Source organism: Condylura cristata, unplaced genomic scaffold (genome assembly GCF_000260355.1).
Source record: "Condylura cristata isolate star-nosed mole 26May11 unplaced genomic scaffold, ConCri1.0 scaffold00034, whole genome shotgun sequence".
Classification (NCBI taxonomy): Eukaryota; Metazoa; Chordata; class Mammalia; order Eulipotyphla; family Talpidae; genus Condylura; species Condylura cristata.
The window spans coordinates 15,020,875-15,035,995 of NW_004567135.1; the positions used below are offsets into that span (position 1 = coordinate 15,020,875).

A 15,121-nucleotide genomic window follows, 5' to 3' on the forward strand; every position below is an offset into this window, starting at 1 on the left:
CACTACTGCATCCTGTATCTCTACCCTCTCCACACAAACGACAGGCCAGCATGTTTTGTATTTTTTTAATCTTTTATGTGTTTTTGTACAAAAGTGTAGGGTTTTTTTTAAACACCAGTGTAGGGGAGGAGCCAAACAAATAACAAAGATGCTTTTATAACATTATTTTCCCTGTTTAGAAAGAGAAAAAAATCATTCCAACAGTATTTAAAGTCCAAAATGAAATAATTTTTCATTTCTAAAGGCTTATAAAAGGCTCCTGCCTGCTGATCCCATTCCCCTCACGTTCAGTGGAGCCATGTTTACTCTTCAGTGCCCCAGGGGTTCACTACTAGTGAAAGATTAGGCCAGGTTTCCAGACACATGGCCTAAAGAGAAAGGTGGAAGCATGAGAGGGTTTAAAATCTCCCCATCCAATGGCTGTGGGGAAGATTCTTCCCTGAGCTAGAAGGAGGGAGAGGTACAGCACTCCCACCCAGCGAGGATGGAGAGCCTGACATGTCCCACTTCTGCTTCCATTCCCTTTCTAGAAGATTGAGAAAAAAAGTCAACATGACATGCCTGTGAAGAAAGTGCAACATATTTAGAAAACACTGGCAGAGGGAAGCATGTCAGGAGTGAGAAGCTGGGCCAGCTTGTACTGCAAGTGGGAGAAGAAAGCCATCAGACATCCCACTATAAGGTAAACAGACTTCCCTCCTTCCAGAACCCCTGCAGCACAGGAGGCAGGAGGCTGGTTTCAGTTTCCCTTTCCGATGGACTAGACGTCTAGGTTAGGCATCTAGGCTACAAATGGACCAATAACCGCAGACCACAATCCAGGGCCCAATTCCAACTCTGAAGAAGTCACTCCTGAGCCACCAAGTACCTGACAAGCCTGTAATGGCAATGTTCATTTTCCCCATCCTAATCCCAGAGGTGGCAGAAGCAAGTTTCTAGAACGTCTCCAATTCACACCAATTGGCAGTACTTGGGTCATAACCAAGTTAATCACTAAAAAGCAGTTCTAAGCAGCACGAAATTACATCCAGATTCTCATGGAGACTACTGTAGGGTACAGAGTAACAGCATGAAAGCAATCAAGCCATGTATAAATAATGTTTCTTGGCCTATTTTTTTTTTTTTTTAATTCCAGTGTCTCAAAAACTTGTGAAAATATGTTTAAAGAAAGGGTCAGGTAGCCTGCCACACGCTCTTGTTCCCTGCAGCTGTCCGTCCTACTTGTACCTTCTGATACCCAGAATGTGCAACAGCCCTGCGGTCGTAGGCCCCACTTACTTTTTGTCCTACACTGTGCCTCTCAAAAACAGAAAATAGGGAAGAAAGGGAAGGCATTTCTACTATGAGAAGATGCAAATCGAAAGCAAGAGCAATAGTAAGGATGAGATGAGAGACCGGAGTAGAGCCTGCTTGAGAAATCTGGCTGAGTACGCTTTGGTTTGGGGGACTGAAGAAGCAGCTGGACATTTAAAGTGCAATCACATTGGTAATAAATGATCATCCCTTTCTTCTGACTCCTCTCCCAGCTGGTCATCCCCCACACCACGGTACGCAGCAGGCACATTTCGGGGTTTAGAACGGCATACAAAGTCACAACCATCCTGTAGGGAAGAAAGCAAAGGAAGAAAATGAGAATTTGTAATAACCAATTAATGGTAAGGGAAAGCATAGCTTAAGGCAGGAAGTAGTTTTCCCTGAGGATGATGAAAATCCAAAAGCTCCAAGGATCAGCCTAAACTTAATTTAGGGTAAACAAGAAAGAGTCTAATTGGGCTTACCTTCTCCCCATTCCAACTCTTTAAAAGTTATGAGATCGCTAAATCTAAGCCACGGTGTTTCTCTTACAGTCTAGACTTTTAGTCCCTCTAAATCTGTACTATTTATTTTGTCCAGGGCAACCAACTATCCTGGCTTGCTGTGTCTTTTGTAATTTTAACACAAAATCTGGTGTCTCAGAGAAACCTTCTGGGCAAGCCAGGAGAGTTGTCACCCAACCTTTACATAGGTCAGTGGCCCAGCTACTTACTGCTACCAGGTTGCCAAGGTCCTGCCAGAAGGCCAAGTGGGGAAACTGCTCCATTCCCTTGGCGCCCACCACCAGTCGCTGGTACAGGAAGCCCCCAATAATGTAGACAGCAACCAGTGATGCCAGCCTGTGAAGGAGGAAAGACATCCACACTTAAACCCAAATACAAACAAACCAGTAGAACTCAGACACAGAACTCTATCTTCTTGGTTAGCTGTTTGCTGTGTCATATGAAAATAAAAGGGCTGTGATGTTAAATGATAAAGGGGACTGACAGTTTCTTTAGAAAAACCAAACAACATTTTCAGACAGAAAAGTAAAAGGTTCAGGAAAAAAACTGTAGTCAAGCACAATCACCATCAGCTATGAGACTATTTGTCCCAGCTTCTAATACTCTAGTGGGATAACTAGAAACATTTCAGCTCGTTAGTAGGGAAGAAAATGCAAATATTTATCGGGGGGGGGGCATTAAAATCCTATTTGTAATTTGTAACTTGCATAGTCAGAGTTAAGAGTTTCACAAAAAGTTCTTCCCCACAGTTGTGTATTACACACACATTCACAAACAATTCATGCTCGTATATCACCAAGTAATTTAGGTCTCTCACGAAAAAGGCAGATTTGGACCGATGGTAAGAATACTCACGTGATGAGTAAGATAGATCCCACACTGAGGTGAGAGATCTCTGGGGAACAGGCCAAGCTGCTATCCATCTCAAAGAGGTACAAACAATCTTGGACTTTACCTCGCTCCTCAGACACAGGGTTAAAATTATCCTGATGGATGAGAAAGGACAGAACACACTCATGTGGCAAAGTGACTTAAGAGAAACCCCACAAAATCCAAAGAATGTCAGCTTCTGCTCATATCAACCACCTATTTTCCATGTATGATGCAAGATGGAAGCCCGTGACAGGGAAAAGCTGAACTGCCAGTTTCTTCTTAGGCAGCCCAGTGCAGCCTGATCCCGCGCTAAAAGCTCTCCCACCTCAGGTCAGCCCTCTCCTCTCTAGGCTCATAGGCCCCGGGTGCCTCACCGCTAGGGTGTGTCGATTGCAGGAGATCATCACCACTGCACGCCGCTGCTCCCGGCCACAGTGCCTGTCATATTCATCACCCCCTTTATAGATCAGCATGATCCAATTACCTGAGGAGGGAGAGGGAAAAGGCAGCCATGGGGTGGGGGAAAGCAGAGGCAGACCTGGGGAGTACATGGGCTAGAATTCGAATTGCCCTCACAGCGTGAGCTCTGAAAGCAGAAATACCAAGTGAAAACTGGCTTCTTTATGGTAGCTGTGTGTTAAGAGAATGATATTTTCATAGAGGCATCTTAATCTTCCACATTTAAATCTGGGAACTGATCATGCAAAAATACTATGATCTGTATCTTTACCACAGCTTCGACACCTGCTAACCTCCAGAGAGGCAGTTTGATGCAGATACTGGGTAGTAGGGAAAGCCTAAGATTTAAAATTAGTAACAGATTAAGTTGAACATTTTTTAAGATTGGAAGACCGTTTGTCAGTGTTTACTGCATTCGAATTTCTTTTGAAACATTTCATTCGATTCAACAAGCATACGAGGTGAATAAGGCAGGATTCTGCTTCCAATGTTGCACAAAAGCAGCAGAATCCTAAGGTGAAATTATTTTTCTTAGGACAAGTAAATATGATGAACTGGGTTAAAAGTCCAGTCTTCTGACCCTCAGCCCCAAAGTCTTTAAATTATTACTTATAGGAGCAAATGCCTGCACTGGGTCATTTAGTTATTCACTTAGTAAGGGAGGGAACTGGGCCATTGGTGCTCACTTGGTTCTTTCCAGCAGTAAGATTTTTATGACTTTTGAGAAATAACACAACAAGTTGGGGCGAAATCTTTATAGACCAGTTGGTTTATCAAACAGCCTAATCTAAAATTTAATCAGGAAAGTCTGATGAATTTGGTCAGAAATGGTAGTAGTTGGTATCTTCAAGTCTAGCATGAAAAACTGACATATTTGGGTGAATAAAAGGATTCCAGGTTATTAGTTCCAGCTGGAATGCTTTTTCCATCAGTTTTTCGCTAACTTTAAAACAAACACCTCAGTGTCCAAGACCTTGCTCCGAGTCAAGGTGGAACTAGGTATCTGTTTCAGGTGTGCTGCACCACACACATCTCATGGCAAAATGAAGACACTGGGAAAGGCTGAGACATTAAGAATTGCCAGAAGGATTGACCTGCAACCAACAGGGAAAGTCTTACTTCCATTGAAGATGTGAGTCTCATTCAGTCTCCCTACCACCGTTTCCTTCCCGTTACTTTTGTTGATCTGCACCAGGCCTGCCCCAGAAGTGCGGTTGCTAGCTTCCCGGCACACCCTGAACAGGTAGATGTATGTGTCTGAGCCCTGGCCCACAGTGCTCTCAAAGCTGTAAGGAGAAAGGAGGAGAAGGAAACGGAGAGTTACTGGAGGTTGGCCTCAGAAGAACGGCCTCAAGTGCCATCATAATGCTGACTGACCACCCTAATGATTGGTGATGATTAATTAAAATGCTCCACCCACCACATCTAGACATTCAAGGCATTTCTAGAATACCTGCTCTGGATTAAGCTAGAATGTTTGACACCAATTCCCATGAATAAGAATCTATGTTCACGGGATACTCCCTTGTTCCTTAATCTTCAGATTTCTATATCTGAAAGCTCCTGATAATTACGACATATAGCGGCCTAAATATGTTTATCTGATCCTGCTAACATTCTATTATATGGAGTTGGCATCACGTACGGTCCTGCGCCACTCATAAGGACATTTCAGTCAATGGCGAGCCACACCTATGACGGTGGTCCCCAAACTCCTATTGCCCTGTGATGTGGTAACACACACCTCTGTACCATAGGAGCGACAGGAAGTTATGGATGATCCAGCCCCTCTGCCAAGCTGCCCTGTGAATTGCTATGCCAGTGAAATGGAGAAGTGCAGTGTGGAGAGTAACACTTTGTGACATTTGCACAATGATGAAATGCTTAGTGGTACATTTCTTAGAACGAATCCCTATTGTTAAATGACATGTGACTGTAATGCCTTGCCCCCCTCAGTTTTTATTGAAATGACAGTGCATTATCACATTCTATAAGTTTTAGATGCTCATATTGAGAACCGACATGCACTTACATGAAGCTCACCATGAAACATCCCCTTCCAGCTTCCAGAGACCTGCGTTGTTGCCCTTGACTTATGTCTCTTCCCCTCCACCAACTGTTCTCATGGTGCAAACGTTTATTTTTGTTTTACTTAGTTCACCTGTTTGTTTGGTTTCTGTACTATGAAGAAAGCAGATGCACGTCACCCTCTGGCCTATTCACTATGCTAATGCTCTCTAGGTCCATCCATGTTGTTGTACGTGATGTCTTTAAACTCCTCCAAGCTGGTTTCTCAGACCCAGTCTTGGAACCAGCTACTCTTCTGCCTATGAGAACTATATACTGCCACCGAAAACTGGATTAAGAATTTGTTTTATATTTTAGGAGAATGCAAGATGTCATGGCCAAGTAAGACCAATATTAAAGGTCAGAACAGAACCATTTCTCAGAGGAGGTCACTATGCGTGTATTCCCTCCAAAGTCAGTGGTCACATTAAAATAAAACCAGCAAGAGAAGGGAAAGATGCTTCAATCAAGTTATTTTCTCAAGTCCCTTAAGGTGCTTCTAACTTACCTTTTGTTAAACAGAGGTTTTAGCCTTTTCAGTAGTGCCAACTCATTCTCTGACTCTCTACCCTTTTCTCCGACCGGGTCGCAGGTTTTTTCTTCTGTCTGCCAGGATTCTCTCACTGCCACAGCCAGGAGCAGCAGCAGCAGGCCAGTCTTCCAGCAGCTGTACACGGGGGACATCCTTTTGGGAGTGGGTGTGTGTTGGGAACAGTGAAAGAATCAAGAGAAAGGAGAGTTAAAGTACAGGAATGGGCGATAAATCAACAGAATTCTGGTTATGCAGAATATATGATTCTCTGACATATGCAGAAAATAGTACATTTTAATATCTGTGCTGGAGCAACTGCACTGGGAAACTCAGACAGCTTTCAATTTAATCCAAGATAACGCTTTCATAGCAAACGATGGAGGTGAGCAGAGGGAAAGAACAAAAAATAATTACTGAATTACGAGAGCCTAGGGGGAGACATCCTGTTCTCTTTACTGCTTGTTGGAAATTACATTGTGGTATCTCATTATCTAAAGCTTAATGCTAGTTCATAAATACAGCTTAAGCCAGTGGCCCTCCCTAGGAACTTCTCTCATTACAACTTACCACTTGGTCATAAATCACAAGGAAAGATGTAAAGTTGGGAACAAGAACTTGAAGACTTTGGGCTCTAATGTCATTATCAGTATTTAGGAGCATCCCAGAGTCCAACAGGCGCACACCCACCAAATCAGAATGGTGAATAGAGATGCCACATTGTCTGCTTTCATTCTCAACTTTCCTGCAAAATCATCTCCTCATTAAAATTACAGGAAGAAAATTCACTAGGTCAAAAGAAGTGGTTTAAAGTCTTCCAAATTTCCAGTAAGTACAGTTGTCTTTTCTACCCTCCCAGGTGCTCATGACCTTTGGGAACTGTCACTGCACAGGCCAGCAGGCCCCAGACCTGCGCCTTTGGCTTGTACGGCCCTTGGAAGGGAAGCACACGGCTCCACAGCCTAAGCGCACTTCTTTTTCTCTGAGCCATCTTCACACCCAGGACACAGTGAGTTACCCTCCCAAAACACTTCACTCTGGGGTCCTCTGCTACTTGTCAGTTTCCTATCAGCGTTACAACTCTTCCTGATACAAAGATTTATTCTTCCAAACTTTTCTCATTTCTAAACTTCCACACTACAAGTCTGGACTTGGGCTCAAGTATTCTTTAACATTCTCTCTTTCATGCCAATGCACTGACTCCATCGCATCTTTATAATATAAACTGTGAAATAGTCAGGATAACGGGCATAAAGAAGTTTAAAGATGGGAAAACAAAAGTACTGATCCTTGAATGAGCTTTTGTAAACAAAGTGCTGTTTGACTGTTTACCACATTTCTCCCAGGGTCACAAATGCTTGGGAAGCTGTCTCCCTCACTTCGTGTCCTCAGAATACCAATTCACTACAGAAATACTTATAGAGTGCTTCCACTGAGTACTTACAGACAGTCCTAAGGCCTGAGCCCCCCACCCCCAACCCATTTAAGACACTAAAACCACAACCCTAGGAAACAACAGAGCACTTACTTTATTAATTCATCAATCCTCACAACAACCCTATATGTTATATACAATTAGTGCCCCCAATTTACAGATGAGGAAACAGACAACAGCTAATGGAGTGAAACTGCGTGGCTCCAGAGCTCAAGATCGCCACTCAACTTCCACATGTATCTCTCATTTCACAGTAGCTGAGTGGGTGTAAGGGGGGAGGGCTGAGGGGAAGGCTGGCAGCCAAAGCTTTGCTTTCTTTTTGACAAAGCAAGAAAAAAAGGGGAAGTGATTCCTCACACAGTTGACTGAAAAAGAGATGGAATAAAGAACTCAGACCTCAAATTCCCACCTTCCCTAAATAAACTCATTGCTCAACATACAACTTGACCAGCTGAGTTTACATAAATGAAATAATAGCCTCCTTTAATTAAAGCGATTTAGCCTTTTCCTTGTATTCTCATGACCCAATTTACAGTTTCAACATTCTGGGCTTTCATGATTTGTTTCCCTAAGAACATTTTTCTGAAGGGGTGCTCAGAGAGAAGGCTGTGTTCCTTGGCTGAGAAGTCAGTTTCTTATCTATTAACAGTTGATTTCAAACAAAGAATCTTACAAAATTAAAAATGGCAAAGGGTTAAATATCCTGCAGTTGGTTATTAGCAAGCTGAGCCACGTGCATTTGTTTTGGTTAGGATGACAATATTCTCCCTGCTTTCCTGCAGAGCATTAGGCTCTACAGTTTGTGTGATTTGCTTTTCTTTGATTCAGTCCCACATGCTTTGAGTGCTTGGTCTGGATTATGTTTACAGTTCTTCACAACACAAAAGTAGATTATTTTTTTCCCATTTTACAAATAAGGAAACTGCTGCTTATAGAGGTTAAGTTACTTGACCTAGGTTATGCAAGTACTAAATGAGTATGAAGTCAGTGGAGCAACTGGTACTACTCAAGCCACAAAGATACCTGCTGAATAATTTGTGGTAAATACAGGGATTCAGCAATGTGTTAGGAAGAGAGATATGCATGGGCAGCCCCTCTTCAGTGTTTTACAATTACTACAGTGACAGGGTCTGTCTAGACACTTGGGAAAAAAGGGCTGGGCTTCACGATCAGGAAAAATCCCCTTCCCTTTTCTTATACTATAATGTCACTTCTATTTGGTAACGTTAAAATTTCTCCCTCACTGGGGTGACCTATGGTAAGCCAAGAAGTGGGAGCCCGTTTATGTTACTGGACCTCTCTCCCACTCACTTTGCCACCCTCTCGAGGCTACTAGCTATGGATGTTTTCCAATGGATTTTTTAAAATTAGTTTTCTCGATGGAATTTTTACTTTCTTCTGTCGGGCTCATTTCTGCTGTAACATTATCTCCCGTCTCCAGCAGCCCACACTTGCAGAAGAGCCCTAATTAGCTAAAAGGATCCACGCTGAAAAGTCTCCGATAAGTAGTTCTAAGTTCCAAGAACGGACACTCCCGACAGAGGGTAATTCCTCTAAGCTGCTCTTCCGAAGCCACACAAAACATCTCCCTGAAACCTTTTTCTGGGTTCTAGAAATTCTCGTGCAGTCTAGCCTGATGCTCCAACTTCTCAGGGCCACAAGCATCTCCACGATGGCCACTTCACCTCCCTCCACCACGCGGGCCCACTCCTCCGAGAGGTGTCCAGTAACACCTCAAACGGATTCCACACTTAGGACCTTTCCCTCCTTCCCAAACACGTAACCCCCTCCTTCTGATCTTGGAACTCTTGCCCCCTCCACCTCCTCCGCGGCTCTGACTCCAGCCCTCGCGGCTGCTCCTGCATCCTGCTCCAGCGCTCCCGAGCCCGATCCCTGGCCCACGGAGAGCCAGTCTTCCCGGCCCCGGGAGAGCCAGCGATCCCGGCCCCTGTCACAGACGCGGAGGTGTGCGCTCTGCAGCCCCCTCCTCCTCCACGCCCCTCGGACTCACGTGTCGTGGGCGGAGGCGGTACCCAGGCTCAGAACCCCCGGGGGGCTTCTGACTGGGGCAGGGAGACGGGGCCAGCGAGCGGCCAGCCGCAGACCCCCGTCCCAAAGCTCGTGTCAGAGGCCAGCGGTCCCCAGGCGCCTTTCGATGCAGCGCTCCTGGAACCGGAAACAGGAAGCACCAAGAGGCCGCTGGGCAACTGCTCCTCCCACTAGACCCCGCGGCATGTGACCACAAAAGCCTCTTGCCCCTTTCCCTTCCCCGCCTCCCCGCCAATCTCAGGCGATGATTGGCTAGGATGTAGCCCCGCCCTTTCCCCATCGAGTCCAATCACTCCCCAGATTTTCAAGTTACGTCCCACCTTTTCGGGTCGCCTTTCTACCAATGGGGGTCCAGGGCCCCGCCTCCGAGCGTCTCGGCTTGGGGGATCGCGTCACGCGGGGTCACGTGCGGCCACGAGCCCGGCCCGCTCCGCGGCAGGTGAGGGCGGGCGGCGGAAACCTAAGGGACGGAAGGGGCCTTTCCTCTAGGCCTCCTTGGGAGTTGTAGTTCTCACGAGTGGCGCCTACTCCTGGGGCCGGCCCAGCGCGTTCTTGGCCTGCGAGAGGCGCTGTTTCCCCGCCGGCTGCCCCGAGTCGCGAGAGCTCCTGCGATGGCGCCGACGTACAGCAGAACTCGGGGGCTGTCATCGTCCTGGCTTTCTTACCACATCTGCTCCTCGTTTCCTCTCTACAGCTTAGAAAGGGGCTGGACGTCACGATATTGAAAAGCCCCCTTGGGAGCTACTCCTTGGGGTGTATCGTTATTGTAATTTTATCCTTCTCCTGTTTCGGGTGTCTGGGCGCGTCTTTTCTCTATTCACCAGAGGTTTCTTCTGCATCCCGCCTCACTCCACCCTGTCTGTTATCTGTTGGTCTGGAGAAGGAGCTCCTCGATTTCTGCCTCGTGCCTTTGCTACGATTCTTTTGCGGTTTCCCTGGTGTCTTAGTAGTTTGTGGAATTCTTACTCGGTTCGAGTGCGGTTTATTGTGCTGTGACTCTCTGGACGCTCTCTTCAGAATTAGACACCCTTTCCTTTGACTATTGTGCTGGGCTCTATCTGGCTTTCAGAGGGCTGACTCCTGCTTTTTTGTGTGACTCCTCTCTGAAGATGCGTCCTCACCAAAGCAGGTGTTCTGAATCCAACAGCAGTAGAAGCTAACACTTACTTTTTATTTGTATCTATATTTCTGCATTATTCATCATTTTTGGACATGTTTTAAATCTCAGTTGTAATCCCCTGGACTTCCCACAACCACCTCACCCATGTGGCATCATCATAGCCCCATGTGCTCCTCCCTTGCCCTAGCTCTCCTCCTTCGTAGGAGGGTGCAGAGGAAAAGGAACTCTCCCACACTGCTGGTTGGAATGCTAACTGGTACAACCACTATGAAAAGCTGTGTGGAGATTTCTCGAACTGCTAAAAATGGAGCTGCCATATGATCCAGCAGTTCCACTCCTAGGTATCTACCCAAAGGACACAACAACAAAAGAAGCTAATACTTTCATAGTTCTTATAGCCCGGCTCAGCTGTTAGTAATCTAAATGAGTATTAATTAATTTATTCTTTATGCCATCCTTCAAGAGGAGGTGGCTCACTCCACTTTTATAGCCAAGTAAGTGAAAGCACAATGAGGATAAGTAACTCTGCCTGGGGGCCATAGTTATTAAGTCATGGAGTCAGTATTCAAGTTCCATAGTTTTGGCATAAGTTAGTTTTGTAGGCCTGTTCTCCAGAGTTCTTCTTAAGTGCTGCGTTTTACCCACCATTTGGGATTCTCCATTTGTTTACTGATTGGTACATTCAGTTCAGATGAGGTGGTAATCATATCTAGGTTGGATTTAGGTATACCCTCAAAGAAATTAAAAATAAAATAGGATAAAAATTTATTTTCTTTGTAGTAAAAGTAATTTGTGATAAGTGAACAAAACAAAAGCTTGTATTTCCTTTATGAGTATGTCATTCCTTTCTTTTTAAAAACACTGTATCAACTATTTCTCCATGTCATAAATGTTCTGGATAAACTTTTAAAAGGTTATATGATATTTAGCTTTATGGTTTGCTCCATAACCAGTTGGGCATGTATTTCTATTAACTTGCTTTTCTCAACTCATTCAACAAATATTTACTGAGCAATTACACTGTTACAGGGTTTACAACTTATGAAAGAGTGGAAAAACAAAACAAAACAAAACAACAAAAACCACCAATCTGTTAAAATGAGAATTTCCATTCTAGAACTGATGTTCATATATTGGTGAATTCACTTCTTTTTTTTTTTTTTAATATGAAATGCTTCAAGTTTTGATTTCAGAAATCTTACCTTTTGGTTTTGGCATGGAGAGTGGCATTGGGCTGGCAGTATGCATTTCTGGAAGCAGAGATGTAATCCAGCAAGTTGGACACCTTGTCTTCTGTGCAAGTAGGAATGTGGGAGTGTTTCCATCCCTTGCACTGGGTTACTTCCCTCCTTTTCAGGCTTTGTTGCCCATTGTGGGGGATTTCTTTTCTTTTTCTTTCTTCTTTTTTTAAAAATTAGTTTATTTTTACATAATTTTGTGCCATTTTCCATCTCAGTTGTAATCCCCATGGACTTCCCACCACCAATTTACCCGTGTGCCATCACCATAGTTCCGTGCACTTCCGTGTCCCTTCCTCCCCCCATTTTTTATCCCATTCTCCACGCCACCCAATTCTGGGGATTTTCTGCATGAGAACTCACACCCCAGAGAACTGACCTCAAGGGGCAAAAGTTGAAACCAGCAGTTCTTTTCTGCTCTGTTCCTCTCTAACCTCATTTCTGACAAGGAAGCCTCCCCCCACTACTTCTACACCCACATCTTGCGACCTGACAAGGTCAGTTACTTAATTTGTCTAGAATATAGTTGTAGGAGTTTTTGTCCTATGTGAGGATGGCTCCTGGTTGTGTAAGCAGATGAGAGACAGGTCGTTGGCTAATCTAGGCATTGTGAATTCTTCATTTCATTGCTTTATAATTACCTCAGCCCTGCTCTTTTGTCCACTTGAGCTGGAAGTTTTGTGGAATTTGTTTGTTTTTTAACCTCTCAGCAGCTTTATTCTGTATGAGTTTTACATTACAGGTTTTACTCTGGTTCAGTGTAGAACATAATCTCCCTGCTCATAATTTCTGATCAGCTCAAGATCATTTGAAATTTGAAATTTGTTTGGCAGTCCCTCTGTCCTTTGCTACATGCGTTTGTTGTACCAACTAGAACCAGATTCACTTTTGAACTTTTATGTGTAGATGAGTAAATTAAACAAATAGGATAAGTAACTGACCCTGGGTCCTGTAGTCATTAAGTTACAGAGTCAGTATTCAAGCCCCATAGTTTAGACATAAATTGATGCCCTCCTTTCAAAATAATCACAATAACATATTTCAAGGTCTAAATATATTTTTTGTTTTGGGTCATTTTCAATTTTAATATAAGTTAATAGTTTTGGGAAAGATGCAAGAAGAACACAAAACTCATTACCGTCTACCTAGATTTTTCAATTGTTTATATGTTACCCATTTTTTTTTATTAGTCTCCCCTTTCACAAGCTATTTATTTAGAACAGTTTGAGTTCCCTGTTACCATTAAGTGCAACAGTATGTATTTACTAAGAAAATAATATTTTCCTACATTACTACAATGTAATCATTCAAATAAGGAACTGTAACACTTTTATAGTACTCACTAATCCATATTCAAAATTCACCAACTGTCCCCATATATATTTTTAATAATTACTTCCCATTCCCCACAGGATCTAGGCTAGGATCACACAGACTTTTCATTATCTAATTTTATTTAACCATGACAATTTGAAAAATACAGGTCACTCTTTGGTAAACTGGCTGTCATTTGTAATTTGATGTTTCCTCATAATTATACTGTGGTGTACATTTTTTGATAAGAATAAGAGTGATGTGTCCAGTCAGAAGAAGGATTTCACACAGTGATTTTTTTTCAGTTCAACATAGAAACTTTAATTAACATAAAAATTAAACAATGAGGGAACATGGTTTACCAAACTCTCTGATTTAGAGATGTAGGAACACATCTCTTCAGAGGTCTGTCACCACACCACACCCACTAGCAAGGCATCACAGCACTCCAATGATTTTAAGGAATCCAATATTGTTTTTGTAGTAAAAAAAAAATTACTAAAGGGGAAAAAAGGGGGATTCAAGGTGTTAAGGAGTTATATGGAAGTAGCAACTACAAAAAGCAGTTAGATTCTTCTAGGACTGAAGAAGAGTTTAGAAGGAAGTAACTTAGAAAATTAAAGGAAATGCCCCCTTCCCCAACCACAGGGTTAAAGATTCATACCTCTGAGAAGGTGTGGTTCCTGCCACAGGAAAATGTAGCCCCTATTGAGGTAAGAGACAAATTGCTGAGGAGGTGTGGCTACTGCTGAACTGCCAGTAGAGTCCCTTATGGTCCTTGAACATGTCCCCACCAGTTGTTTACTTTGGGGCACATACTGACTCCCTTTATCTTGTTATTTTCCTTACCCTACAGTCGGTCCTTTCTACAACTGGCTCCTTGTAGTGAGGAATAACATTAAGAAACAAGATCTGATTACAAGCTGTTCTTGCTACTTGTGTTTCATTGCTTTAGTCCCTGTTAGTAGACTCAGTTATGAGTAAGAAGTCTACATAATTTTACAAGGGTGAGAAACCAGACTTGCATTATACTCAAAGTATTTGTGTAATTGTTCACACATAGAAGACACAGGAGGGCCTCCCTGGTGACCTAGGTGTTAAGTCTCACTATTATCATCTCTATGGCTTGAGTTCAGTCCCCTGCTAGGGAGCTGACCCACATGGTGCAGCAGTGTATTTCAGTAGATCTGCCTGCTCTGCTCCCCCCACACTGTCTTTGACACATCTTGTCACCTGCATAGTCTTCCCCCCCCACTTTTGGCTTACACCCCAGTTCTTCTATGCAAAAATAAAACGTAAATAAAATTATATATTAAAGATACAGGAAATTAGCTTTATAACTAATAGACCAAGTAAGTAAAGCATGCCTACTAATTAGAGCATTTGCTTAAAGCTCCATTTTTTTTGCTGTCGATGTATAACTTAGTCATAAAATGTACAACTTTTAAGCATGCAGTTCAATGAATCTTGACAAATGCCGTGTAGCTGTAAACATGCTGTAATCAATACTCAAAAGATTTTTATCACCTAAGAGAATATACTCATTCTCCTTTCTAGACATTCCTCCTAGCTCTAGAGGCAATTACTCTTCTGAAATTTTTACCATTCTATTTTAGAACATCATATATTTGATGGTTTTGCCTATTCTAGAACATCATCTATTTGAATCCTGTATGTCCTTTTCCATCTGTTGGTTTCTTTCATTCAATATGTCTGTGAGATGACATTGTTGTGTACATCGGTGGCAGGCTTTTGTTTTGTTGGCTAATCTTGTATGAATATTCCACAGCCTACCTCTTATTTTGATGTATTTTCTTCAAAGAAGTTTTATAGATTTCATGTTTATGTCTGTAGTCCATTTTGAATAAATTCTTGTGTGTGGTTGAGGTCATGCCAAGGTCAACCTTTTTTATATCTGGATATGGTTCTTTTAGTATCACTTTCTTTCTCCCCTAAATTGCTTTGCAGCTCTGCTGAGGATCAGTTAACTGTATAAATGTAGTTCTGTGCCTAGGCTTTTCTCTGTTCTACTGACCCCTTATTTTATTATTGTGCCAATAACACATTGTGTTGTATCTTCTAGTTTATAATAAGTCTTGGAGTAAGGCAGAATTAATATACTTATTTTTTCAAGATTGTTTTGGCTATAATAGGTCCTTTGTATTCCCAAACATATTTAAAGTCATCTGCCAATTTTATTTAAAAATTTGGCTGTGATTA

At 42.9% G+C, this 15,121-nt stretch overlaps 1 protein-coding gene across 1 annotated transcript; it reads right to left on the reverse strand.

Moving 5' to 3' along the window:
- Window positions 1–49: 49 nt before the first annotated feature.
- On the reverse strand, window positions 50–9,384 carry M6PR (mannose-6-phosphate receptor (cation dependent)). Its single transcript, XM_004692935.2, has 7 exons — window positions 9,192–9,384; window positions 5,725–5,901; window positions 4,269–4,435; window positions 3,065–3,174; window positions 2,673–2,803; window positions 2,027–2,153; window positions 50–1,601 (listed from the first exon to the last, which is right to left on the reverse strand). The coding sequence occupies exons 2-7, from the start codon at window positions 5,898–5,900 to the stop codon at window positions 1,479–1,481; spliced, it is 834 nt and encodes a 277-aa protein (XP_004692992.1). The 5' UTR covers window position 5,901; window positions 9,192–9,384; the 3' UTR covers window positions 50–1,478.
- Window positions 9,385–15,121: the final 5,737 nt, after the last annotated feature.